This window comes from Colossoma macropomum, unplaced genomic scaffold (genome assembly GCF_904425465.1).
Source record: "Colossoma macropomum unplaced genomic scaffold, Colossoma_macropomum, whole genome shotgun sequence".
Taxonomy (NCBI): domain Eukaryota; kingdom Metazoa; phylum Chordata; class Actinopteri; order Characiformes; family Serrasalmidae; genus Colossoma; species Colossoma macropomum.
In genome coordinates, this window is record NW_023494800.1 from 36,479,009 (window position 1) to 36,504,915 (window position 25,907).

The 25,907-nt window shown below is 40.8% G+C and overlaps 3 protein-coding genes across 3 annotated transcripts; all 3 read right to left on the reverse strand.

The window, feature by feature from the left end:
* Positions 1 to 1,641: 1,641 nt before the first annotated feature.
* Positions 1,642 to 25,605, reverse strand: LOC118820399 (vitelline membrane outer layer protein 1-like). Its single transcript, XM_036588717.1, has 5 exons — positions 25,429 to 25,605; positions 23,425 to 23,546; positions 22,993 to 23,106; positions 20,270 to 20,454; positions 1,642 to 1,774 (listed from the first exon to the last, which is right to left on the reverse strand). Exons 1-4 carry the CDS (start codon positions 25,603 to 25,605, stop codon positions 20,271 to 20,273), a joined length of 597 nt encoding a protein of 198 aa, XP_036444610.1. The 3' UTR covers positions 1,642 to 1,774; position 20,270.
* Positions 1,910 to 4,699, reverse strand: LOC118820401 (vitelline membrane outer layer protein 1-like). The gene is made up of 4 exons (XM_036588719.1): positions 4,378 to 4,699; positions 2,875 to 2,996; positions 2,395 to 2,502; positions 1,910 to 2,096 (listed from the first exon to the last, which is right to left on the reverse strand). Exons 1-4 carry the CDS (start codon positions 4,552 to 4,554, stop codon positions 1,910 to 1,912), a joined length of 594 nt encoding a protein of 197 aa, XP_036444612.1. The 5' UTR covers positions 4,555 to 4,699.
* LOC118820400 (vitelline membrane outer layer protein 1-like) lies at positions 10,524 to 14,084 on the reverse strand. The gene is made up of 5 exons (XM_036588718.1): positions 13,712 to 14,084; positions 12,330 to 12,451; positions 11,862 to 11,975; positions 10,822 to 11,006; positions 10,524 to 10,686 (listed from the first exon to the last, which is right to left on the reverse strand). Exons 1-4 carry the CDS (start codon positions 13,886 to 13,888, stop codon positions 10,823 to 10,825), a joined length of 597 nt encoding a protein of 198 aa, XP_036444611.1. The 5' UTR covers positions 13,889 to 14,084; the 3' UTR covers positions 10,524 to 10,686; position 10,822.
* Positions 25,606 to 25,907: the final 302 nt, after the last annotated feature.

Below are 25,907 nucleotides of genomic sequence, written 5' to 3' on the forward strand. Positions count from 1 at the left end.
TGATCACAAAAACCTAGATTATCTACGTATAGCCAAGCGTCTCGATCCCCATCAAGCACGCTGGTCCTTGTTCTTTTCAAAGTTTAGTTTTCACATATCCTAGCGACCCAGCTCACGTAATACTAAAGCCAATGTGTTGTCTCGAGTCTACCAGATCCAGGAGGAGTTAGATAGCTCTCAAGAACCTGAAAACTTTCTGCCACCACATGCTACAATTTCCTCCATCCAAAGGAAAATAGATGAAGAAATAGAGAAGGCATTAGTGTCCTGTTGACAAGCTTTATGTACCATCTCAATTTAGAGATCGTCTCATCACATGGGCTCACTCTTCACTTACTTTAGGCCACCCAGGTGAAACTAGAACTCAGCAGTTCATGGCGACATTCACACCTTTGTATCATCTTGTTCTGTGTGTTCTCAGTGTAAGACACCTAAGACACTCCCTGTTGGCAACCTCATGCCATTACCAGGCCCTAGCAGATCCTGGTCCCATACAGCCCTTGACTTCATCACAGATCTTCCTATATCTCAGGGACTTACTACCATACTTACTGTGGTCGACAGATTTTCACAGAGTGTTAGATTCATTCCTTTTTCCTCACTGCCCACTGCTTTTCAGACTGCTGAGACGTTACTAAACCAGGTGCTTCGTTATTTTGGTATACCCAAGGACGTTTTATCTTACAGAGGCCCTCAGTTTACCTCCCAAGTTGCTTCTACTTGTGAAAGCTACTGAGCGTTTTGTCTGATTGCCCTTTGTCTGTTACGATCTTGCCTTGGACTCTTTGACTTTGCTTTTTGCCTTTTGGATCTGGTTGCCTGGTTTTGTTATGTTTGTCTCTCTTTGTTTTTTGGCCTTTCTGGATTTGACCCTCGCCTGTTCGACGACATTGAGTTTTGCCGAACCCCTTTTATAATAAAGGGTCATTTTTCACTTTCTACTATGAGCGTTCGAGTGGATTGGTTTCGTTACACAATTACCAACAACATCTAGACTATCAGGCAACAAGGGCGTAGCCACAGTTGGGCCTGGACCTACCCAGATTGATCACAGGCCTATATGATCAAATGGTGACAGAATAGTTATTAAGCTGCATTTTTTTAAGACAATGACATTTGATTTGTTTTCTGTGAGTGCTGTCATTGTATTATGGCCAATCAAAATCATTACACAGCTGGACTTGCTTGGAGGACTCCAACTGCCCGTTCTCTCACGTCAGCTAACATATGTCTGTGCTAGATAGCATCGCACTGAGTAATGAGGGGCAAGGAGAGAGGGCCAACTAGAGAGCATGGGGCCAACTGTGCTTTCTTGTACTTCCAGCCCTGGATGGTTAGAGCATCAATGGAGATGGAATCTCACAAAATCCCCTGATGATAGGGCCAACATTTAGACCATTGCACCACTTGGGTCATTTTTGAAAATGCCTTTTATTGTGAAATGTAGGAAGCATAGACCCCTGAAGTCGTGCGTCATTCTGAAGTAGGCGCTGTGCCCATATAAGGAACATTGACTCCAGAAAGATGCATGACTTCAGCGGTCTGTGGTTCCTACATTTTAAATGTATAAAAGGTTGAATTTAAATATATTTGCTATATTTTATGATGTCTGTGTTGATCATAGTAACACATCAGTTTATGTTATGTTATGTTTATTTAGACAGTTTCTCGAGAGCCCTGTAAAACACAGACAGAGATAAGAGAAAGGCCGACAGATGATCCATCTTGTTTTCTTCTTAGAACGCATCATTCTAGATGAAATGACAGGCGGCACCTGGAACATAGAGAACAGAAAGACGTCCTGTCAAACTGTTGTTCAAAGTCAATCAGGTGTCTACTGGTATAATTAAACAACAACACGCTTTCAGTACCATAGATGTTAAAATAGCTGAATTAGATATATTGTACCTTAATCGCAGCAGAAGAACTTGACGTCGTTGAGAGTGGTGTCGTCTCCTGACCCTTGTGATCCCTCTACTTTTGTCTGGATGCCACAGAACCCCTTTCCTCTGCAGTATTTACTCCAGCCGCCCCATTCACCCCAGGACGTGCCCTCACCGACAAGATTTCTGACATCTCCACTGCACTCGAACCTGGCAATGATTCAGGTTTAGAGCACACTTTAACTTACTGTAAACTATAAAAATAAACACAACTTCGCTATTAAGGATCACGCCAGAAACTCTTTATTCAGTCCACATAGGAGACGTGTGAAACATTGTGCAGAGGGATACAGCTGCTGAAGTTGCTGCAGCGGTTTTGGAAAGTAGTGATGAAGATAACGGAGCATTTTGATATGAAACATATGGCTATTATGTTACATAAGTGCCTTTAAAGGTGAATGTAAGAAGAGATGCACAAATCAGGAAAATGCCTCTAGATTAAGATTATGGAACGGTCATGAATGCAAAATCATTGTCATTACATTGACCTTCAACACGGAGCTGAAAACTCGTCAGCATTCCAGACGGACACCATTTCGTATTTGTCCATGTACCCCAGCTGGAAAAACATCATGAACACAGATGGCATTGTTATTTCCACAAAACCTCAACAGAGGAACCAAATCTCACACCAATGTAAAGCCACAAAGAAATCAAGGGAAACATCTAATAGTCCTACAGATCAGAATGAGTTTTTTTTCTACCTTTTTTTTCTAAGGGAAAAAAATCAGCCCAAATAATCTCAAACAAAACTCAAATTTGTTACTCTTGTTTGGTTAATGGTGAGTATATGTGTAAATGTATGTAAGTGTTGGAGATGCAGGCTTGTATATAAAACTACACAGAAATTACACTGCAATGTACACTGTATTAAACAAATATACATGGAAAAATAAAAGTAAGACAAAGGTTAATTTTGCAAGCCACCCACCTCCCTACTTTAGACGTTACCGTGACGACGTCTGAAAACAATGACTTGCCAGTGGGTGTGTTGACACAGTGCAGACGAATTCCATTGAGTGCGGTGTCGTCCCCGTCTACTGGGTATTCAACCTAAAACACATCACTATTTAATGCATTCATTTCACTCTTCACTGTGTACTGTATTTATTTTGTCAGGCCTAACCCTGCGTTCACACCGGCAGCGTTGGCAGCGACTTTGCGTCTCTTGACGGTCAAATCGCCTGTGAGCGTTTCTGAATCCCAACTGACCGTTGGTTGCCATGGTTTCACCGATGCCAAGTACAACTCAGACGCGTTCCCGCTAAAATTAAAACTCCCGGTGAGAAATCACTTGTGTGCTTATTTTTATTTAATCCCTGTGTCTGTGCAGTCAGTTTGTGAGGAAAACAGTACTTGGTCTTTGTGATTCCTGTCTGTTTGTGGCGAAAGCACCAGCATCACTATTCCATCTCTAGTAGGAACAATTATCAAGGAAAAACAGAAACAGAGCATACTGTTTCACAGGGGCGGAGATAAAGCGCGTAGTACGCTGCTGAATGCTCAATTCCTATTGGTAATTGGCGGAAATCACCAGCCCTTATTGAAAATAAATGACCGCTGGCTGCCTGGTTGCGTCATGTCACTGCCAGTGTGAATGCAGGGTAACTCAGAACAGAGCTGGTGTTGCGGCAAAACTTATTATTTCAAAGAAAAAAACCACAGCTACGTATACATTCATCATACATCATCTAAACCGCTTATCCTTCTGGGTCACGGTGAGGTGCTGGAGCCTATCCCAGCTGTCATTGGGCGGAAGGCAGGATACACCCTGGACAGGTCGCAAGTCCATCGCAGGGCAGACAGACATACACATTCACACACACCTAGGGTCAATTTAGCGTGTCTAATTAGCTTAACTGCATGTCTTTGGACTGTGGGAGGAAACCGGAGGAAACCCACGCAGACACGGGGAGAACATGCACACAGAAACGACCCTGGTCGCCGGCCGAGAATCGAACCCAGGCCATTGTCGCTGTGAGGCAACGGCGCTACCCACTGCGCCACCGTGCTGCCCCCACAGCTACGTAACAAAATGCCAAGGCCACTGGCTTTCATGTCCTTTTATGTCATAGAACAGTCTCTATATACCAACAAAATTCACAAAGGCTTTGATTGCTTCAAAGTTTCACTCTGTTCATGCCTACTCATCAGCAATCTTTGCAGTTTAGGAAGAGCAGGGATTTTTTTCCAACGTAAGCACCCTGAACTCAATCAAAAAGTGGTGGGTTGTCACCCCAATATTTTAAAAAGTGTTGGGTCAATTGCCCACTCGCCTTCCGTGGTTACAGCAGGCCCTACGCCTCACACCTTTTTCCCCTATCAGTTTGCCACCTCAATAAAATCGTGGCCTCCCCATTGAAAAGGTTCTGGCTACTCCCCTGGGGGACAGAACCAGTGCCTGCTTTTTAAAAGAAGAAACCAGGACACTTACCTTCAGACTGAAACCTGCAGCGTAGTAGCCTGCTGGACACATTTCTCGATCACCCCATGTGCCCCAGGGTCCACCATTACTAACAGTATGTACCGACTTATAGGATCTGTCTCCTTTGACAGAGGATCCAATGGACGCTAGAAACAGAATCACTGTAATATAAGCTAGCTGATACATTGGTGCTTCCTCAGTGGATTGTCAAACTGGTCACTCTGGGTCCAGAAGGGTTGTATGAAGAGCTGTCCAGATCCAAAGGTGCTTTATATTTAATCAGGACTCTGATGACTGAACGTAACGCACGTTTCAGCTGTCCAGTCACCCTTTTTGGCAGCACTGGACTATTGATTTCCCAGCAGAACTGCTGTTTTGGGACCTTGACTGTGGAACTGAGAGAAGGCAGATTTTTACTTAAGATGAATATCAGTGCTGCACTGTTAAAAAAAAATGAGTCTGTAAATATAGTCACTTACTGGCAGTCAAGAACTATAACGTATGTTTAATAACACTGTAATGTATTTTTAAATGTAGTACAGAACTGGATTGTTTTGAGACTACATGTTGACATAGTATTGACTATCCTCTTTTCTGAACATTATATATATACTATAAAGTCAAAAGTGTGTGGACAACTGAGAATCCCATTTATATGAGCTGGTTGGACGCCCCATTCCAAAACCATGGGCATGAATATGGAGTCAACCCCCTTTGCGGTTATAACAGCCTCCAGTCTTCCTCTTCTAGGAGGCTTTTCACAAGATTTTGGAGGGAAAACATCCAAAGCTGGAATGTGGGAATTTGTTCGCATTCAGTCAAAGGAGCATTTGTGTGGTCAGAGACTTGTGAGCCAGACCCTCTCGTCCGTCACCATCGACGTTTCAGTTCATCCCAAAGGTGTTCAATGGGGCTGAGGTCAGGACACTGCTAGGAAGTTGCTATGGTGTCCTAGGTGGTTGCTAAGTGGTTACTAGGCAGTTGCTATGGTGTCCGTAGTCTTTGCTAAGCAGTTGCTAGGCAGTTGCTATGGTGTCCGTAGTGGTTGCTATGGTGTCCGTAGTGGTTGCTAGACAGTTGCTATGGTGTCCGTAGTGGTTGCTAAGAGGTTGCTTGGTGATTCCTATATTGCCGTAGGTGGTTGCTAAGCGGTTGCTATGGTGTCCGTAGTCTTTGCTAAGCAGTTGCTAGGCAGTTGCTATGGTGTCCGTAGTGGTTGCTATGGTGTCCGTAGTGGTTGCTAGGCAGTTGCTATGGTGTCCTTAGTGGTTGCTAAGAGGTTGCTAGGTGGTTCCTATGGTGCCGTAGGTGGTTGCTAAGCAGTTGCTATGGTGTCCGTTGTCTTTGCTAAGCGGTTACTAGGCAATTCACTGATCTCTTCAGTATGACCCATTCTACTGCCAGTGTTTGTCTATGGAGATTGCATGGCTATGTGCTTGATTTTACACAACTGTTGGTAATGAATATGACAAACAGTCAAACTCAATCATTAGGAGGGGCGTCCATATACTTTTGGAAATGTAATGTATACACACACATTAGGAATTGAAAGACCCAACAGTAGTACTTTTAAAGAGTCCAAAATCTGAACAAAAGAATCAATTCTTTCATTGCAGTTTTGCGTAAAAATAAATAGCTTCTTTCAACAGCTAACAGGCTGACAGGCTCCCATCATTAGGCTTTAAGATCAAGTAATTACCAAAGTATTTACTGAAAAACACGAACAAATAAACATTGTTCATTTTACAAAGTACAAATATGTTACAAGTCTTACAAGCTCCAGAGGTCAATGTTTAAGCTTGAGCTGTACAGCATTAGACTTACTGTGGGGAAAGTGAATGTATCCCACTGTTAGCTTGGCGCTATTACTAGCAAATCCAAGAGACACTGAATCCCATAGCTAGCGGGAATTAGCGTTATTGTAGCAGATATAGGAAAAACGAATGGTTCTACCTTAAATTCTGCTGTATAATGACATATCTGACAAAAAATAGAAAGTTCATGAACTCACTTTTATGCTGGTACAGGTGCTAAGTAAGCTAGCATGCTATAAGATTGCTGAGTAGAATTAGCTAGCTAGGCAAATGTTAACTAACTTTACCACTAGTTTCGTATAAACTTTCACTCAAATTTTCACATGTCCACAGATAGAAATGCAGCTCAACAGCTCTTTAACATTTAAATCATCAAAAGCTGAAACAAAAATGAAATTGCTGTGAAGACAATGAAAGTTGTTTTGGTGCCTAGTTTTACAGTAAAGCTGATGATCATGTACATTTTGATGTATTACAACTATAATAATTTTAGACATACAATGAAGTGTTTGATAATCTGCCTGTACTGTAAATGTTTTCCCAGAATTCAAAATGGGATGCTGCTTAAAACTGTAAAACATCAAACGAGCCTAAACACACTACAGTATTGTAGAAATTACAGGAATTCTTTGTACTGTAATAACATGTGAAACATATCCTGTTTTACAGAATGTGCTGTAATTATAGTGGATCATTTTGTAATATCAAATGAAAAATGGTATACTTTGATATTAACAACATTTGGAGGTTTGTGGATAATCAGTCACTGCTTGACGTAGGATGTTTGTACAGTTTGCGTAATGAAAATTGGGTGCCAGGAACAATTCTGATGAGGAGATTTAGAGTTAATCATTAATTCTTGTCAATGCAGAAAAAAAACAAACAGGAACAAACAGTTTATCCAACTAGACCATTTACCGTACAGTATGTTGCCTGTGCTCCTGAAATCATCACGTCCCCCACCAGCAGTTCCCCTTTTAACTAATACATGTTACTGATTTTCTGCCCCCCACTGCCCAACAGTGCGCACTATTTCAATTCACAATGCCACCATCAAAGAAAAACAGAATAATGTGAACATTAATACCTTTATTGTTATCGTACAAGTACAAAGAGCCTTAGTGTGCACTTCTCTACAAGCTATCTATATCAATAAAAGAAATAACATTGGATAGATGTTCACTTAATAATTAACAAACTGTCTGTTAAAACTCACAGATTCTCAACAGTGTTAGGATTAGGATCAATACTAGGATTATGTTTTGGTTTTGGGTTGAGGTTAACGTTGGGTTTAGGATAAAGGTTTTTTAACCTTAGAATGTATGACCCAAATGCATAAAGGAGGTAGAAATGTCACATATTGGGACTCCTGAGTGCCACAAATAGTAATTTGTGGTCTCAGTTAAGTCATTCCTTGCATCGATATGTTAATTTGTGGCCTCAATATAGTTACAGCAACCTTTTGTATGGCTGTTTGGTTTCAAGTAACATTAACATAGCACAATCAACAATGTCATGTTATGTGATGATTGAGCATCACTTAGAAAAGTTGCACATAGAACCATCACAAATTCAGCAAGTAAAAATGAAAAAATTAACTCGATATCATGAAATTTAAATGTAAATTAAATGTTACTACTTAAATATTCAAACTTACAACCTTCTGGTGGGAGTAAATGCCAAGCCTGTTGCACTACTTACAGGGTCCTTAAATGTTTAATAACTTGTCAAAAATATTTTTGCTGTTTTTAACTTCAAAAAGCAATGTAGTAACATACAATGCAATGGTCAACATCAGCAGGTTGTGAGTTTGAACCCTGGAGATCCTGCATTCTGTCTATATCTGGAAGTCCAAGAAGAGAACATTGGATCATGTGGGATCAATGGGGAAACTAAGTAAAAAAACAAATTATATATTACTTAACTGAACCACAGGGCACTTTTCCACTTCCCCTCCATCCATTTTAAATGGGGCCCAGAGAAGGTGTCAGAGTTTTGGGGTCCTGTTTATATTTGGTGTCTTCTAATGATATTATGTACCGTACATGATGGAAAGTAAAAGTTCTTTGCTATTTTACGTTGAGAAATGTTTTTCTTGAATTGTTGCACTATTTGATCGTGCAGTCTTTCACAGAGTGGTGAACCCCTCCTCATCTTTACTTCTGAAAGACTCCGCCTCTCTGAGATGATCTACCCAATCATGTTACTGACCTGTTGCCAATTAACCACCTGGTGTTTTTTCAGCATTACACAACTTTACCAGCTTTTTGTTGCCCCATCCCAACTTTTTTGGAGCGTGTTGTTGGCATCAAATTCAAAATGGGCAGATATGTTGTCTTTGTACTATTTTCAATTAAATATAGGGTTTAAATGATTTGCACATCATTGCATTTTGTTTTTATTTACATTTTGCACAGCGTTTCAACTTTTTTGGAAATGGGGTTGTATATGGCCAAAAGTATGTGAACACCTGACCATCACACCTGTATGAGCTTGTTGAACATCTTATTCCAAACCATGGGCATTAATATGGAGTTGCCCCCCTTTGCAGCTATAACAACCTCCACTCTTCTGTGAAGCTTTCCACAAGATTTTGGAGTCTGTCTGTGGGAATTTGTGACCACTCAGTCTAAAGAGTATTTGTGAGGTCAGACACTGATGTTGGATGAGAGGGTCTGGTTCACACTCAATGTTCCAGTTCATCCCAAAGATATTCAGTGGGGTTGAGGTCAGGGCTCTGTGAGGGCCACTGGAGTTCCTCCACACCAAACTGGTCACTCCATGTCTTTATGGAGCTGCTTTGTGCTCAGGGGCTCAGTCATGCTGGAACAGGAAAGGCTCTTCCCCAAACTGCTGACACAAAGCTGGAAGCAGATAACTGTGTAAAATGTCTTTGTGCTGCAGCATCAACATCACCCTTCACTGGAACTGAGAGCCCAAACCCTGAAAAACAGCCCCGCCCATCATCCGTCCTCCACCAAACTCTACTGTTGGCTCTGCATTCCGGTAGGTAACGTTCTCCTGACATCCACCAAACCCAGATTCATCATCAGACTGACAGATAGAGAAGCTGATCCATCACTCCAGAGAACACGGTTCCACTGATCCAGAGTCCAGTAGCGGTGCTTTACACCACTCCAGCCGACACTTGGCATTGAGCATAGTGAGCTTTTGCTTGTGTGTAGCTGGTCAGCCATGGAGACCCATTTGATGAGGCTCCTGACACAGTTCTTGTGTTGATGTTGTTTTTAGAGGTGAGTGATGCAACAGGTTATGTCCACTAAGAGTACTAAATATGTATAACGATGTTCTGTAACTCATCCTCAAGCTCTAATTATTTACAGTGGATGTTTTAGATGTTTTGTCTTATGTTGTGATTAGCGTGCTGTTTTTTATATAGACTGAAGTATGTTCTATATAACAAACCTTAACCTCTTTTACTTTTCTAATAATAATGTATTCAATTTATTACAATTGTCTTGAGTTTTGATGATGCACTGTGTGAAATGTTTAAACCTCTCCACAGCAATTACCAACAACATCTACAATATCAGGCCACAGGTGAGCCTGGGCCTACCCAGATTCACAGACCTACACAATCAAATGGTGACTGAATATTTATTGAGCTGCATTTTTTAAGACAATGTCATTTGATTTGCTTTCTGTGAGTGCTGTCATTGTATGTCCAATCAAAATCATCACATTCCTCGCCAAGCTCTACCTTATTTTATTTATTCCTTTATTTATACCTTTATTTTATTGAGTCGTTAACAGCCATGTAATTCAGACGGTCCTGGGACATTCAGTGGGAAAATCTATGTAGGACCTAATGTATCCGATTCTGAGCCATGTTATGTACCACAGGAGGCCATATTGGTCTTTTCAAATAAAGCTTCTCAATTTGGTCATGTCCAGTTCTGCTCACTAGCTAGGTGTCCCCAGGTCACACAATACTTCCAGCACTAGGAGGGTGAAGGCCAGCACGTTTCCTCTGAGTCCTGTGAAGCACCACACTAACTGCCAGTCTGTTACATCAGCTAACATATGCCTGTGCTATCTAGCAACACACTGAGTAATGGGGGACAGGGAGGGCCGTCCTACCCCCCCAGAGAGACTGCTTCACCACTTGGGTCATTTTTGAAAATTCCTTTTTATTTTTAAATGTAGGAACCATAAACCTCTGAAGTCGGCGTCATGCCCATAAACTGACTCCAGAATGACGCGTGACTTCAGAGGTCTGTGGTTCCTACATTTTAAACGCATACAAGGTTACATTATAAATATATTTGCCATATTTAATGATGTTATAGTGTTGATCATAGAAACACATTAATTGATACATTTCTTTAAGTATTACATTAATTTATTTCAAAAATTTCTCAAGAGCACTGTACATTTGGAGAAAAAGAAAGAGAGGCAAGCAGAGATAAGAGAAAGGCAGACAGGTGATCCATCTTGTTTTCTTCTTGGTACACATTGATTAAGATGAAATGACAGGCGGCACCTGGAACATAAAGAACAGAAAGACGTCCTGTCAAACTGTTGTTCAAAGTCGATCAGGTGTCTACTGGTATAACTAAACAACCCGGTTTCAGTACCATAGATATTAAAATATTTCAGCTGAATGAAATTTTTGTACCTCAGTCGCAGCAGAAGAACTTGACGTCGTTGAGAGTGGTGTCGTCTCCTGACCCTTGTGATCCCTCTACTTTTGTCTGGATGCCGCAGAACCCCTTTCCTCTGCAGTACTTACTCCAGCCACCCCATTCACCCCAGGACGTGCCCTCACCGACAAGATTTCTGACATCTCCACTGCACTCGAACCTGGCAATGATTCAGATCAGATTAGATTGAGTTTAGCAGACAGTGACGGTCATGTGAGAAATGTCACTGAGAAAGTCATACAAGAGTACTGTACAGGTACAGCAATGGCCTTAAACAAAAAAAAGTTTGTCAAATAAATCTGGTTTTTCACTTTGCCCGAATGTAGTCGATCAGACAAGACATGCTTCTGGTCCAAACTTTACTTATTCAGTTTAGAACTGGTGTGACACGGCTAACATTGCTAACAAACACTTGAACTTAATAGACACCCAAATAGCCCAAACCATTTCTGTGAAATACCACTCCAAAATTACAATAATATGCAATTACTATAATATACTATAATATGCAAGTATGCATGAAAAATAGGAGTAAGGTAAAGTTTAATTTGTAAGCCTTTTCTTTTTAAGAGAGGTTTTACAATTGCAGTTTTTAATGTGAGATGAGATGTTTACTGTCTTAAAAAGTTGGTTGGTAACGTATCAAGAATACAAGTGGATGATTTGAGATGGCTCACTGTATCGATTCAAATTTGATTATTGATAGCACTAAATTGGGATACTAAGGACTGACCATCACGCTGGACACCCTTCATTCTTCATTCAGTCAACATGAGAAACACGTGAAATGGCGTGCAGAGAGTTTACAGCTGCTGAAGTTACTGCAGCAGTTTTGGAAAGCAGTGATGAAGATAACGGAGCATTTTGATATGAAACATATGAGGATCATATTATATGAAGAGCCTTTAAAGGAGAGTTTAAGAAGAGATGCACAAATCAGGAAAATGCCCTTAGATTAAGGTATGGTCAGATTAAGATTATGGAACGGTCATCAATGCAAAATCATGGTCATTACATTATGTTGTTCGCGGCCGTATCATCGCCATCTCCTTGGTGACCTTCAACACGGAGCCGAAAACTCATCAGCATCCCAGACGGACACCATTTCCGAGCTGTCCACGTACCCCAGCTGGAAAAAGAGCATAAACACAGAGGGCATTGTTATTTCCACAAAACCTCGACAGAGGAACCAAATCTCAAGGCCTATTCACACCAATGTAAAGCCACAAAGAAATCAGGGAAAACATCCAATAGTCCTAAAGAGTAGAATGAGTTTTTTCTACCTTTTAAGGAAAGAAATCAGCCCAAATAGTCAAAAACAAAACTCAAATTTGTTACTCTTGTTTGGTTAACGGGGGGTATATGTGTATTTGTATTCTGTATATTGTGTAACTATACAGAAATGCCACTGTAATGTAGATAATACTATGCAAATATACATGAAAATAAAAGTAAGACCAAATTTAATTTGTAAGCCACTCACCTTCCTACTCCAGACGTTACTGAGACGACGTCTGAAAACAATAACTTGCCTGCGCGTGTGTTGACACAGTGCAGACTAATTCCATTGAGTGCGGTGTCGTCCCCGTCTACTGGGTATTCAACCTAAAAACACATCACTCTTTAATCACAAATTAGATACATTCCCGCTTAAATAAAAAATTCTTGCGAGAAATCACTTGTGAGCTTATTTTTTATTTAACTCCTGTGTCTGTGCAGTCACTGCCAATTTATAAAAGCAATAAGCCACTTGAGGCTGTGCGTTACTGTGATTTTATCACGGGGAAGGGTGTTCTTAGGCACAACGAGATGTGTTGCGTGTTGGGGCCGTTGCTGTTGTTGAAGCGTTATAAGTAAAAGAACATTTTGTCCATGTGCTCCATTTTCTGTGTCTTCCTCTGTGCCGATGCTACAGAACTATGACCACACTGAGAGTTTGCACAGTGCACTTTGGCAGCGCTGCTCTTTGAGCTGTATTATATGAAGTAGACTACATGATAATAAGACGAGGTAACTATCAAACTGTTGTACAGTAATGTCTACTGTTTATCATGTAAGCTTAAATGCATTTCACAGCTGACAGCATGCATGTGTTTAGTTGGTTGGTATAGTGTAGTGGGTAACACCTCTCTTTGTACGCTGTAGACTGGGGTTCAATCCCCCACCTGAGCAAGCACCCTGCACTATACCAATAAGAGTCCTTGGGCAAGACTCCTAACTCCACCTTCGCCTACCTGTGTAAAAGGTAAAATTGTAAGTCTCTCTGGATAAAGGCCATAAATGTAATGATGCAGGCTAGATTTTATCAACTGCCAAGGCAGTGCTGAGTAAGCTCCTGATAAGGCTACAGCACATTAGCTTTTTACCTAGCCAAATATTACTCCCTGAGTATGTTACCTCACCAGGTGTGGTGCCACGTCTCTAAAAGTGGTGGGGCAAAACTTATTATTTAAAAAATAAATAAATAAATAAATAAAAACATGGCTAAGTAACAAAATGCAACTAGGCCACTACCTTTCATGTCCTTTTATGTTATGGAACAGTCTCTCTATATATAAACTCAAAGGCTTTGATTGCTTCAAAGTTTGACTCTGTTCATGCCTACATATCAGCAACCTTTGCAGTTTAGGAAGTGACTCCAAAAAGTCATGGGTCATCACCCCAATTTTAGAATAGCAGTGGGTCAATTGCCCGCTCGCCCGCCATGCTTACAGCAGGCCCTGTACCTCACACCTTTTTTCCCTATCAGTTGGCTACCTAAAAAAAAATCATTGAGTCTAACCTGGCCACCCCATTGAAAAGGTTCTGGCTACTCCCAGAATGAGTGTCTGCTTTTTAAAACCAAGAAGAATACAGTACATTTACCTTCAGACTGAAACCTGCAGCGTAGTAGCCGTTGGGACACATTTCTCGATCACCCCATTCGCCCCAGGGTCCACCATTACTAACAGTATGTACTGACTTGTAGAATCTGTATCCTTTGACGGAGGATCCAGTGGAGGCTAGAAACAGAGTCACTGAAATGCACATTAGCTGATGCATTGCTGCTGCCTCTGTGGACTGTCAAAGAGAAATGTTTCTTTCCTTCCCTCTTTTCTCCTTGTACCTGGTCACCGTGGGTCTAGAAGGGCTGTATGAAAAGCTGTCCAGACCAAAAGCTGCTTTATATTTAATCAGGACTCTGATGACTGAACATAACACACGTTTCAGCTGTCCAGTCACCCTTTTTGGCAGCACTGGACTATTGATTTCCCAGCAGAGCTGCTGTTTTGAGACCTTGACTGTGGAACTGAGATAAGGCAGATTTTACTTCAGATAAATATCAGTGCTGCACTATTAAAAGAAAAATGAATCTATAAATATACAGCAACTTACAGCTGCCTTGTGCACAGGGGTACAATCATGCTTGACAAGGGTCTTAAAAAAGCTGTTCCTCAAACTGCTGACACAAAGTTGGAAGCATATAATTGTCTTAAATGTCTTTGTATTGTGCATCATTAACATCACCCTTCACTGGAATTAAGAGCCCAAACCCTGAAAAACAGCCCAGCTCATCATCCCTCCTCCACCAAACTCTACTGTTGGCACTGTGCATTCCGGTAGGTAATGTTCTCCTGACATCCACCAAACCCAGATTCATCATCAGACTGACGGATAGAGAAGCTGATTCATCACTCCAGAGAAAATGGTTCCACTGATCCAGAGTCCAGTGGCGGCACTTTACACCACTCCAGCCGACGCTTGGCATTGAGCATAGTGATCTTAGGCTTGTGTGCAGCTGCTCAGCCATGGAGAGCCATTTAATGAAGCTCCTGGCACACAGTTCTTACAAGCTCCAGAAGTCAATGTTTTATGCTTGAGCTGTATAGCATTAAACTTACTGTGGGAAAATGAATGTACACCATTGTTAGCTCAGCGCTATGACTAGCAAATCCCAGAGAGACTGAATCCCATAGCTAGCTGAAATGAGCTTTATTGTAGCAGATCTAGGGAAAAAGGAATGGTTCTACATTAAATTCTGCTGTATAATGACATCTGACAAAAAGTAGAAAGTTCATGAGCTCACTTGAGTATCCCACTTTATGCTGGCACAGGCGCTTGGTAAGCTAGCATGCTATTAGATAGCCAATTAGCATTAGCCAGCCAGGCTAATGTTAACCAACTTTAAATTTTCACACTTTCACAGGCAGCTCAACAGCTCTTTAACATGTTACGATCCTCTGGGTGTTTTTGTTTTTTGCTCTTTTTCTTTTGGTAATCACTTTTCCCCTAGGATTGGTGTCTGGAGGGTCTGACTGGATACAGCAGAGGGCACCGCAATGGCCCTTAAGTGTTCCCCTAGACATAGGAGGTCGTAACAAACATTTCAAATCATCAAAAGCTGAAACAAAAATTAAATTGCTATGTACACGGTAAGTTATTTTGGCGTCTAGTTTTACAGTAAAGCTGATGATACTGTATGTTAAGACATAATACATGACACAAAAAGTGTTTGATAACCTGCTTGTGTTGTAAATGTTTTCCCAGAATTCAACATGAGATGCTGCTTAAAACTGTAAAACACCTTAAAGTATTAAATGAGCTTAAACACACTACAGTATTGTAGAAATTACAGGAGTTCTTAAGTGTGTCATAAAATGTGAAAAAGATTGTCCTGTTTTACAGAATGTGCTGTAATTACAATGCATCATGCTGTAATATCACAATATGATACCATAGTAAAGATAAGCAAATTACTTACACTTCAAAAAATTGCATACTTTGATATTAACAACATTTGGAGGTTTGTGGATAATCAGTCACTGCTTGACATAGGATGTTTGTACAGTTTGCGTAATGAAAATTGGGTGCCAGGAACAATTCTGATGAGGAGATTTAGAGTTAATCATTAATTCTTTTCAATGCAGAAAGAAACAAACAGGAACAAACAGTTTATCCAACTAGAACATTTACCGTACAGTATGTTGCCTGTGCTCCTGAAATCACGTCCCCCGCCAGCAGTTCCCCCTTTAACTAATACATGTTACTGATTGGTGCCCCCACTGCCCAACATACATACATACATACATACATACATACATACATACATACATACATACATCATCTAAACCGCTTATCCTTCTGGGTCGCGGTGGGGTGCTGGAGCCTATCCCAGCTGTCATTGGGCGAAAGGCAGGATACACCCTGGACAGGTCGCCAGTCCATCGCAGGGCCACTGCCCAACAGTGCGCACTATTTCAATTCACAATGCAAGTGCAAGTCACCATCAAATGAAAACAGAATAATGTGAACATTAATACCTTTATTGTCATTGTACAAGTACAAAGAGCCTTAGTGTGCACTTCTCTACAAGCTATCTAAATCAATAGAAGAAATAACATTGGATAGATGTTCAGATTATTAACAAGCTATCTGTTAAAACTCACTGATTCTCAACAGTGTTAGGGTTAGGATTACAACCAGTATTATGTTTTGGTTTTGGGTTGAGGTTAACGTTGGGTTTAGGATAAAGGTTTTTTAACCTTAGAATGTATGACCCAAATGCATACAGAAGGTAGAAATGTCACATATTGGGACTCCTGAGTGCCACAAATAGTAATTTGTGGTCTCAATTAAGTCATTCCTTGCATCAATATGTTAATTTGTGGCCTCAATATAGTTACAGCAACCTTTTGTATGACTGTTTGGTTTCAAGTAACATTAACATAGCACAATCAACAATGTCATGTTATGTAATGATTGAGCATCACTTAGAAAAGTTGCACATAGAACCATCACAAATTCAGCAAGTAAAAATGAAAAAATTAACTCTATCATCTGAAGTGGTTTATCTATAAGCTTTTTTATATTCAGATAGCATTCTGACAAGGGCTGTGTATGCAAATATTAACTTAGCAAGGGTGAGTTTGATAACTTATGAGTGTTCTCCTACCTCATCTAGGCAGGCAGGGAGAGTTGGTTTTCCATAGAGCTGGGAAAAGAGCCCGAAAAATAGTGTGGTCCACCATGAATTGCACACCCAGAAACCATCAACCTGTGAGGTATCTGGATGAATCAGAGGTGAGCAGAGTGGGCTGTTGGTTAAAACATTTAATAAAGGGTTAAACCAGAGACGGAATCCGGAAACGGGCTAAGGTCAAACGAACGGGTATGTACAGACGAGACATAGACAAGGTCAAAAAGGCAGGCAAAAAGGTCTGAATACGATTAAGGCAAAACAGTGTCCACAGGGTCAGGCAGAAGTCGTAAACGAGAAAATAAAAGCAAAGTCACAAACCAGGAATACCAGTGAAAAACAGACAGCTTGGTAATGCACAGCAGGCTGAAACAATACTTTGCAAAGAACCTGGTATATAAGCCCAGGCTTTATACTAACCCTAAGGAAACACATGACAAGAGATACAAGTCACAACAATCAGTAATCAGGAGAGACTGACCGTGGATAGGTAGGTTGTACAGAGTCTGGAGTCTTGTGACCTCCCAGAGGATTCTCAACGGACTTAGGAGCAGAGGTTTCAGTGGAGCCGGGGAGAGGCATGACACAACCCAAGACTTCACCCAACTCAAATTTCACAGCTGAGACAGGAGTTCTTTGTATGTTTTTTTTCACTGAATGGGACTCTTTCCATCAATTACACCATGCATTTTCTCCTCTTGGGTTCCCAGTAATGGAGGGCCATGGCATCATCGGGGTTCAAACTTACAACCTTCTGGTGGGAGTGAATGCAGAGCCAGCTGGACTACTTACAGGGTCTGTAAATGTTTAATACCTTGTCAAAAATATTTTTGTTGTTTTAACTTCAAAAACCAATGAGGTAACATATCATGCAATGGTCAACATCAGCAGGTTGTGAGTTTGAACCCTGGAGATGCTGCATCCTGTCTAGATCTGGAAGTCCAAGAAGAGAACATGGGATCATGTCCCAACTAGTGGGGAAACTGAGAAAAAAACTAAATATATATTACTTAACTGAGAAACCAGAAAAAGTTAGGACAATGTGCAAAAAGAAAAAAGCAAAGTTTAATGATTTAAATATCACATGTAAGTAACTATTTGATGTATCAAAGGCAATTGAGACAAGCTGGCAGAGACAAATAATTTTGAGTCCAGTCTCAAGTGGTTCACTCATGGTCTTGCAGGCCACAATTGCAAGGGCTGCGAGGGTGTATGATGGCCTATTTCTCATTTTAGCATGCAAAAGGCTGCTCAGAAGTGCCCTCTATCCACCTGTAACAATGGCAGATGGAACCAGATGCTTGCAGACAAGGTTTGAGTTAAGATCGTTAATAACAAAGGGATGATACAAATTCACAGTCGAAAAAAAGGAGCAAGAAGGGAAAAACCAGAGATCCACAACAAGACAAAAGGGCAAGGCAAAAATCAAGGTCCGAATGGAAAAATAGGTCATGCAGGTCAACGAGCATGCCCACAACGACCACCACCTACCCGACCGGAGGCATCAGAGGGCAAGATCCGAAGCCATCCCCGTGCTGGACAGGAACCGGACCGCTGGAACGAAATGGACAGGAACTGGAGATAGTCTTCCTGGGGCATCCTCAAGGATGGGGAGCTGGCTTTTCAGGATGTCTGGCATGGAAATCAGCCACCAGCCCAGGGTCCAGGACATCTTTAACTGGTACCCAGCTCCTCTGAAACCATGTCTTTATGAAGTTTGCTTTGTCCACAGTCATGCTGGAACAGGTAAGGGTTTTACCCATACCCTGAAAAACAGCCCCAGCTGATTATCCCTCCTCCACCAAACTCTGCCATACTGTTGGCACTATGCATTCTGGTAGGTATCGTCCTCCTGGCATCCTCCAAACCCAGATTCATACATCTGACTGCTAGATAGTGAAACATGATTCATCACTCCAGAGAACACATTTCCACTGCTCCAGACTCCAGTGGAGGCGCTTTACACCACTCCAGCCAACGCTGCGTTGCGCTGCGCTGCATTGCGCATAGTGAGCTTAGGCTTGTGTGTAGCTCGTCAGCCATGGAAACCCATTTTATGAAGCTCCTGACAGACAGTTCTTGTGTTGATGTTACTTTTAGAGGCAGTTTGACACTCCATAGTGAGTGATGCAACAGAAGATAGGCCATTTTTTGGTGATGTCCACTAAAAGTACTAAATATGTATAATAATTGAACTTATTACAATTGTCTTGTGTTTTGATGATGCACTACGTGAAATATTTAAACTCAAATTTTGAATCAAACCACTTTCGTTAGCTCTGCTATTGTCTGTTAGCATCAGGATCAGTCATGTCTCTATTCAGACTTGTGGTTTCTGGCAAAATGCTCAGCTTTCTAATGTACCCATCCTCAATCCTCAAGAACACTGTAAGAAATGAGCTACTCAGTGCTGCTCACTAAATTGAATCATTTATTGGTGCCTGTTGACATGTTAGTTGTATCTCCAAACTAATCACAGCAATTACCAACAACGTCTAGAATATGAGGCATCAAGGGCGTAGCCACAGTTGGGCCTGGGCTTACCCAGATTGATCACAGGCCTACACAATCAAATGGTGACTGAGTATTTATTAAGCTGCATTTTTTTTTTAAGACAATGACATTTGCTTTCTGTGAGTGCTATCATTGTATTATGTCCAATCAAAATCATCACATTCCTCACCAAGCTCTGCCTTATTTTATCGAGTTGTTAACAGCCATGTAATTCAGAGGGTCCTTGGACATTTTCTTCCTAATTTGTCATGTCCAGTTCTACTCACTAGCTAGGTGTCCCCAGGTCACACAATACTACCAGCACTAGGAGGATGAAGGCCAGTCCTGTGAAGCACCACTGCGTCTTTTCAAACTGCCACTAACGCAGCAATATTGGACAGCTGAACTTGCTTGGACGAGGACACCAACTGCCAGTTCTGTTACGCCAGCTAACATATGCCTGCACTAGCTAGCAACACAATGGGGGAGAGGAAGGGCCATCCTACTCACCCAGACAGTATGTAGAAACCATAGATCATATGAACCATATGACACATGACTTGAGGTCTGTGGTTCCGACATTTTAAATGTATGAAAGGTTAAATTTAAATATATTTGTCATATTTAATGATGTCTCATGTTGATCATAGAAACACATCAATTGATACAATTTCAATTATTTGTCTCATGTTTATTTATTTAGAGAATTTCTCGAGAGCACTTAACATTTGGAGAAAAAGAAAGACACACACAGACAGAGATAAGAGAAAGGCCGACAGATGATCCATCTTGTTTTCTTCTTGGTACACATCATTTTAGATGAAATGACAGGCGGCACCTGGAACATATAGAACAGAAAGACGTCCTGTCAAACTGTTGTTCAAAGTCAATCAGGTGTCTACTGGTATAACTAAACAACACGCATTCAGTACCATAGATATTAAAATATTTAAGTGGAATGAAATTCTATGTACCTCAATCGCAGCAGAAGAACTTAACGTCGTTGAGAGTGGTGTCGTCTCCTGACCCTTGTGGTGCCTCTACTTTTGTCTGGATGCCACAGATCCCCATTCCTCTGCAGGTGTCACTCCAGCCACCCCATTCACCCCAGGACATGCCCATACCAACAAGAGCCCTGTCGCTTCCAGTGCACTGGAACCTGGCAATGATTTAGAACAGATTACATCTGTTGAGTTTAGCAAATAGTGACGGTCATGTGTGAAATGTCACTGAGAAAGCCATACAAGGGTACTGTACAGGTACAGCAATGGCCTTAAACAAACAGTTTGTCGAAAAATCTCGTTTTTTAATTTGCCCAGATGTGGTCCATCAGACAAGATATGTTTTTGGTGTCCAAACTTTACTTATTCAGTTTAGAACTAGCATGGCACGGCTAACATTGCTAACAAACACTTGAACTTAATAGACATCCAAATAGCCCAATCCACTTCTGTAAATAATACCACCAAATACATCACTAAAACTCAACCTCAATGTGCTCAAACCAGGACATGCTGAATTGTCAGTGTGGTTTAAAGCACATTTTGACTTACTGTAAATTATAAAAATTCACAAAAAACTCACCATTACCTTTTACCTCATTTTTATAGCTCATACAAAGTGTTAGTGTGCTCGAAACCATGTCAAGAAGTCTTGTTTTGAGTGGGATGCAAGAAGTTTTCGGTGATGTATTTTTATAGAAATGATTTGGGTTATTTGGGTGACTATTAAGTTCAAGTGTTTATCAGCAATGTTAGCCTCACCACTCCAGTTCTAAACTAAAGAAATAAAGTTTGGATTCTGAACATGTCTCAGGCGGTCATTTTCCCAAAATTTAGACTTTAACTTAACTTTTTTTTGAAATAGAAATGAATGATTAAAAGAATAGGCAAGACAGAGTGTGTGGAATCAATGGCCAGAAAAAAAGTTATAGATGATATACCATTGAAGCTACCACTCCAGTAACTTGGGGAGTCCCACCCCACCCCATCCCAAATTTATACCTTTTTTTCTGCGAGTATAGTCAGTTAAATGTAGAGTTAACCCTCTGGGGTCCACAGATCAGCCCATGCACCCAATTTGATGTTTTTATATCTGTTTCTGTATCTTTGTGATAATCCATCTTAGAAATACATCCAGACATTTCCTGAATCGGTAGAGTCGCCCTTTCTGTTCCATCTTATCACGAGATCGTACGTGGCTCACATTCGGAGTTAGGAGGCTATAAAGAGGGGCTGAGATACACGTCATCTGCCTCTAACTGCTTTGACACGACTGCTAAAACTGAGATCCGAGTCCATTAGTACGCCAAGGTTACATACTAGTTCTCTAGATTTTAGGGCTCTCAAATCCAGATAGGCAGCTAGTCTGTGCCTCTCGTTACTGTTCCTGAAAAAAATAATCTCTTTTTAAAAAAAGAGTTTTGTCCAATCCAGTTTGTGATGTGTTCAAGGCACTTACAAAGTAATTCAAGGGGACCATAGTTGTTTGGGGAGAGGGCCAAGTAGATCTGAGTACCATCTGCAAACTGTGGTAACATATTCCATAGTTTAGTAGGATTTGGCCAAAAGGCAGCATGCATAAATTAAATAAGAGTGGCCCAAGAATCGAACCCTGGGGGACACCACAGGTCACTCCCACCCTCTCAGAAACATTATTTTCAATTTCCACAAAGTACTCCCTTCCTTGCCGGCATAATTTGAACAATTTTGGAACCAAACCAGTTTCCAAATCTATCTATTAGAATTTTATGGTCAATGCTATCAAGACGGTGCTGAGATTGAGCAGTAGAAGAACAGATATTTTTCCAGAGTATATATTTAAACAAATGTCCTTAATTAGAGCAATCACAGTACTATGATTAGGCTGTAATCCTGACTGAAATTTGTTTAGACAGCTATTTAAGGACAGAAAGGCAGTAAGTTGTTTGAAGATGATTTTTTTTTCATTATTTTTCTAATAATAGATAGATAGATAGATAGATCTTTATTGATCCTGACGGGAAAAGGTACAAAGGTAGATTTGAAATTGGCCCGTAATTACTTAATGCAGTTGCTTATAGGTTTTTTGTTTTTAAGAGAGGCTTTCCTAACTGCATTTTTTAATGTGTTAGAAAAATCAAAACTTGCGTTTACTGTCTGAAGTATGTCCGCTGCAATTGAGTGAAACACATTCCTTAAAAAGTTGGTTGGTAACATGTCAAGACTACAAGTGGATGATTTGAGATGACTCACTGTATTGAATAAAATTTGATTATTGATAGCACTAAACTGGGGCACTAGGGACTTGTCCGTCACGTCAGAAACAGTTCATTTTCCATTTAGTCCACATCGTAGACACGTGAAATGGTGTGCAGAGAGTTTACAGCTGCTGATTAAGCTTAAAGTTAAGGAATGATCATGAATGTAAAATCATGGTCATTACATTATGTTGTTCACAGCTGTATTGTTGTCTTTTCCTTGGGGACTAATGGCGTGCAAAAGGTGTATAGCTGCTGAAGTTGCTACAACGGTTTTGGAAAGTAGCAAGGAAGATAACGGAGCATTTAGATTTGAAACATATGGGTATCATATAACATGCAAATGCCTTTAAAGACAAATTTAAGAAGATATGCACAAATTTGCAAAATGCTCTTATATTAAGAAATGATCAGATCAAGATTAAGAAGTGGTCATGAATGCAAAATCATGGTCATTACATTATGTTGTTTGCAGCTGTATCATCGCCATTTCCTTGAGGACGTTCAACAAGGAGCTGAAAACTCATCAGCATCCCACACGGACACCATATCGGATCTGTCCACGTACCCCAGCTGGAAAAAGAGCGTAAAAACAGATGGCATTGATATTTTCACCGAGGAGCCATATCACAAGGCTTATACACACCAATGTAAAGCCACAAGAAAAGCAGGGAAACCTCCAATGGTCATAAAGAGTAGAAATCTGCCCAAATAATCTCAAACTAAACTCAAATTTGATAATCTTGTTTGTTTAATGGTGGGTATGTGTGTATATGTATTGGAGTTGCAGGCTTGTATATTAAACTGTACATGAAATACACTGTAATGTGGACTCTAATATGCAAGTATACATGAAAATAAAAGTAAGGCAAATTTTAATTTATAACTCACCTTCCTACTCCAGACATTGCTGTGGAGATGTCTGAAAACTCTGTCTTGCCTGTATGTGTATTGACACAGTGTAGACGAATTCCATTTAAGGCAGTGTCATCCCCGTCTATTGGGTATTCAACCTAAAAACACATCACTCTTTACTGCATTAATATCACTCTTTACTGTATACTGTATTTATTTTGTCAAATACTGCATCTAGACCTAACTCAGAACAGAGCCGGATCGACCTAATAAGTAGTGGCGAACTTTGTCTATTAGTGCTAGGCCTTCAGCTCAGGCCATGAATGTAAAAACTTGGTTAAAACATTAGGAAAAAAAAACATCTCAGTGATAACTTCTGTTGTTAAGGTGGAACAGGAATTTTGAACAAGGCAGTTCTAGATGAAACAGATATTTGGATCTTCTAAAAGACATTCCCTATTTTACTTGAAGCTTGTGGCAAATATTTTACTTTGTAGTAGTTTCCCAGTGGCTCAGTAGTGAGCTCTGGTGTAGTAGTAGTAGTAGTAATAATAATAATGATAATAATAATAATAATACTAATAATTTCAACTTATATAGCACCTTCCTCAGACCCAAGGTCACTTTACATTTAGAATAACCCACCGATTAGGCTGCTGCTCGTAATTACTTTCATAATAACACAACAAACTGTCACAGTTTCCCCTTTGTCCCTCTGAGTAGCTTTAGTCCCAGGTGTTTCTTGTTTCCCCGCAGTGTATTTATACCCCTGTGTTTGTTCAGTCTCTTTGTCTTGCATTTTGGATGTTGCTTGTTTTCTTTAATCTTGTTGTTAGGTTTTGTTTCATCATGGACTTTTCTATGACTTTTCATGGTCTATTCTACAAACATCTGCTACTCAGTTTCTGGACTGCTAAATCTGATTTGACATCAATACAGGCCATCCTGCTGCCTAGAACGTCATTACAGGCACTCCTGCTGCTAAGGATGTTGCAGCAGGCCCGTTTGTCTCCGTGGACGTCGCCGCACGCCCACCTGTCTCAGTGGACATCGCAGCAAGCCCGGCCGTTTCAGTGCACATCACAGCTGGTTAATCTCTCTCCTTCTCTGCTCTTGCCAGTGCATCTTCTGACTGGTTGGCTTCCGTGTTCCCTGACCTGCCAGTTTTCAAGTTTCCTGATCAACCAGTCTCCGAGTTTTCTGACCTTCCTGTGGTCTTAGGGACTCTAGAATTTCCTATGTTATAAGTATTTTCTGATTTGTATGTAGTATGTATGTTTCCAGGTACATGTTTGTTTTCTCTGTGTGGTTTCTTGTCAGTCCCTTTTTAGTTTCACGTCCGGTTTGTAGTCTCTCCTCTAAGTCAGTTACCTTTTGGTTTCTTTCCGTGCCTCGAATGCTGCACATCAGAGGCAACCTTCTGCTACATCTTTTCTGGTTTTGTTTGTCTTCCCTGTTTTAGCCGTGTGCTTTTTGTTTACATTTTTTCATGTGTTTTTGCTGTGTTTTTTGGTTTGGTCTCCTCTCTGGTCCTGTCCCCTTGTAATTGTGCTCATCTGTCTGTAGCTCCGCCCTCTCATTCTTTCCAGGTGTTTGTTGTTTTCTCTCGGTGTATTTATAGCCCCGTGTTTGGTTTAGTAACAAAATGAAACTAGGGCACTGCCTGGAGAGGTCTCTATATATTAACAAAACTCACAAAGGCTTTGATTGCTTCTGCAGAGTTTGACTGTTTGTGCCTACACATCAGCGACCTCAGAAGTTGAGGAATAGTGGAGGGTTTTTTTGATGTAAGCATTCTGAACTCAGTCAAAAAGTGGTGGGTCATCACCCCAATATTTTGAAAAGTAGTTGGTCAAATGCCCACTCACCCCCTGTGGTTACAGCAGGCCCTGTACCTCACACCTTTTTTCCCTCAGTTGGCCACCTCAATAAAATTGTTGGGTCTGGCCTGGCCATCCTATTGAAAAGGTTCTTGCTACTCCCCTAGGGGACAGAATCAGTGTCTGCTTTTTAAAATCAAGAAGAAAACCACATACTTACCCTCAGACTGAAACCTGCAGCATAGTAGCCTGCTGGACACATTTCAAGCATGCCCCATTGACCCCACTGTGCGCCATTATTAACACCAAGTACCGAAATATAGGGTCTGTTTCCTCTGACGGAGGATCCGAAGGAGGCTAGAAACACAGTCACTGTAATGTAAACTAGCTGATGCATTGGTGCTGCCTTGATGGACTGTCAAAGAGAAATCTTTCTTTCCTTCCTTCTTTGCTCCTTGTACCTCAAGTCACTATGAGTTTAGAAGAGCTGTATGAAAAGCTGTCCAGACCCAAAGCTGCTTTATATTCTGTCTGGACTCTGAGAATTAGAATATGCATTTCTGCTGTTTCATTACTGGACAGTTGATTTCCCAATTGAATATTTTGAAACCTTGACTGAGATCAGCAGTGACACTGAGATCTTGAAACACAATTTACTAATCAGATAACTTTATTTTTGTGCTGTAAAAAATGACACTG

Coding starts and splice junctions, on each gene's coding strand:
- LOC118820401 (XM_036588719.1), bottom strand. CDS start 4,554: ATGTATCAGCTAGCTTATATTACAGTGATTCTGTTTCTAGCGTCCATT. Junction 2,997..4,377: donor CTGCAGGTTTCAGTCTGAAG/GTAAGTGTCCTG, acceptor GATGTGTTTTAG/GTTGAATACCCAGTAGACGG. Junction 2,097..2,394: donor GATTTTGCATTCATGACCGT/TCCATAATCTTA, acceptor CTGAATCATTGC/CAGGTTCGAGTGCAGTGGAG.
- LOC118820400 (XM_036588718.1), bottom strand. CDS start 13,888: ATGCATCAGCTAATGTGCATTTCAGTGACTCTGTTTCTAGCCTCCACT. Junction 11,976..12,329: donor GTAACGTCTGGAGTAGGAAG/GTGAGTGGCTTA, acceptor CTCTTTTTCCAG/CTGGGGTACGTGGACAGCTC. Junction 11,007..11,861: donor ACGGCCGCGAACAACATAAT/GTAATGACCATG, acceptor AATCATTGCCAG/GTTCGAGTGCAGTGGAGATG.
- LOC118820399 (XM_036588717.1), bottom strand. CDS start 25,605: ATGCATCAGCTAGTTTACATTACAGTGACTGTGTTTCTAGCCTCCTTC. Junction 23,547..25,428: donor CTGCAGGTTTCAGTCTGAGG/GTAAGTATGTGG, acceptor ATGTGTTTTTAG/GTTGAATACCCAATAGACGG. Junction 20,455..22,992: donor ACAGCTGCAAACAACATAAT/GTAATGACCATG, acceptor AATCATTGCCAG/GTTCCAGTGCACTGGAAGCG.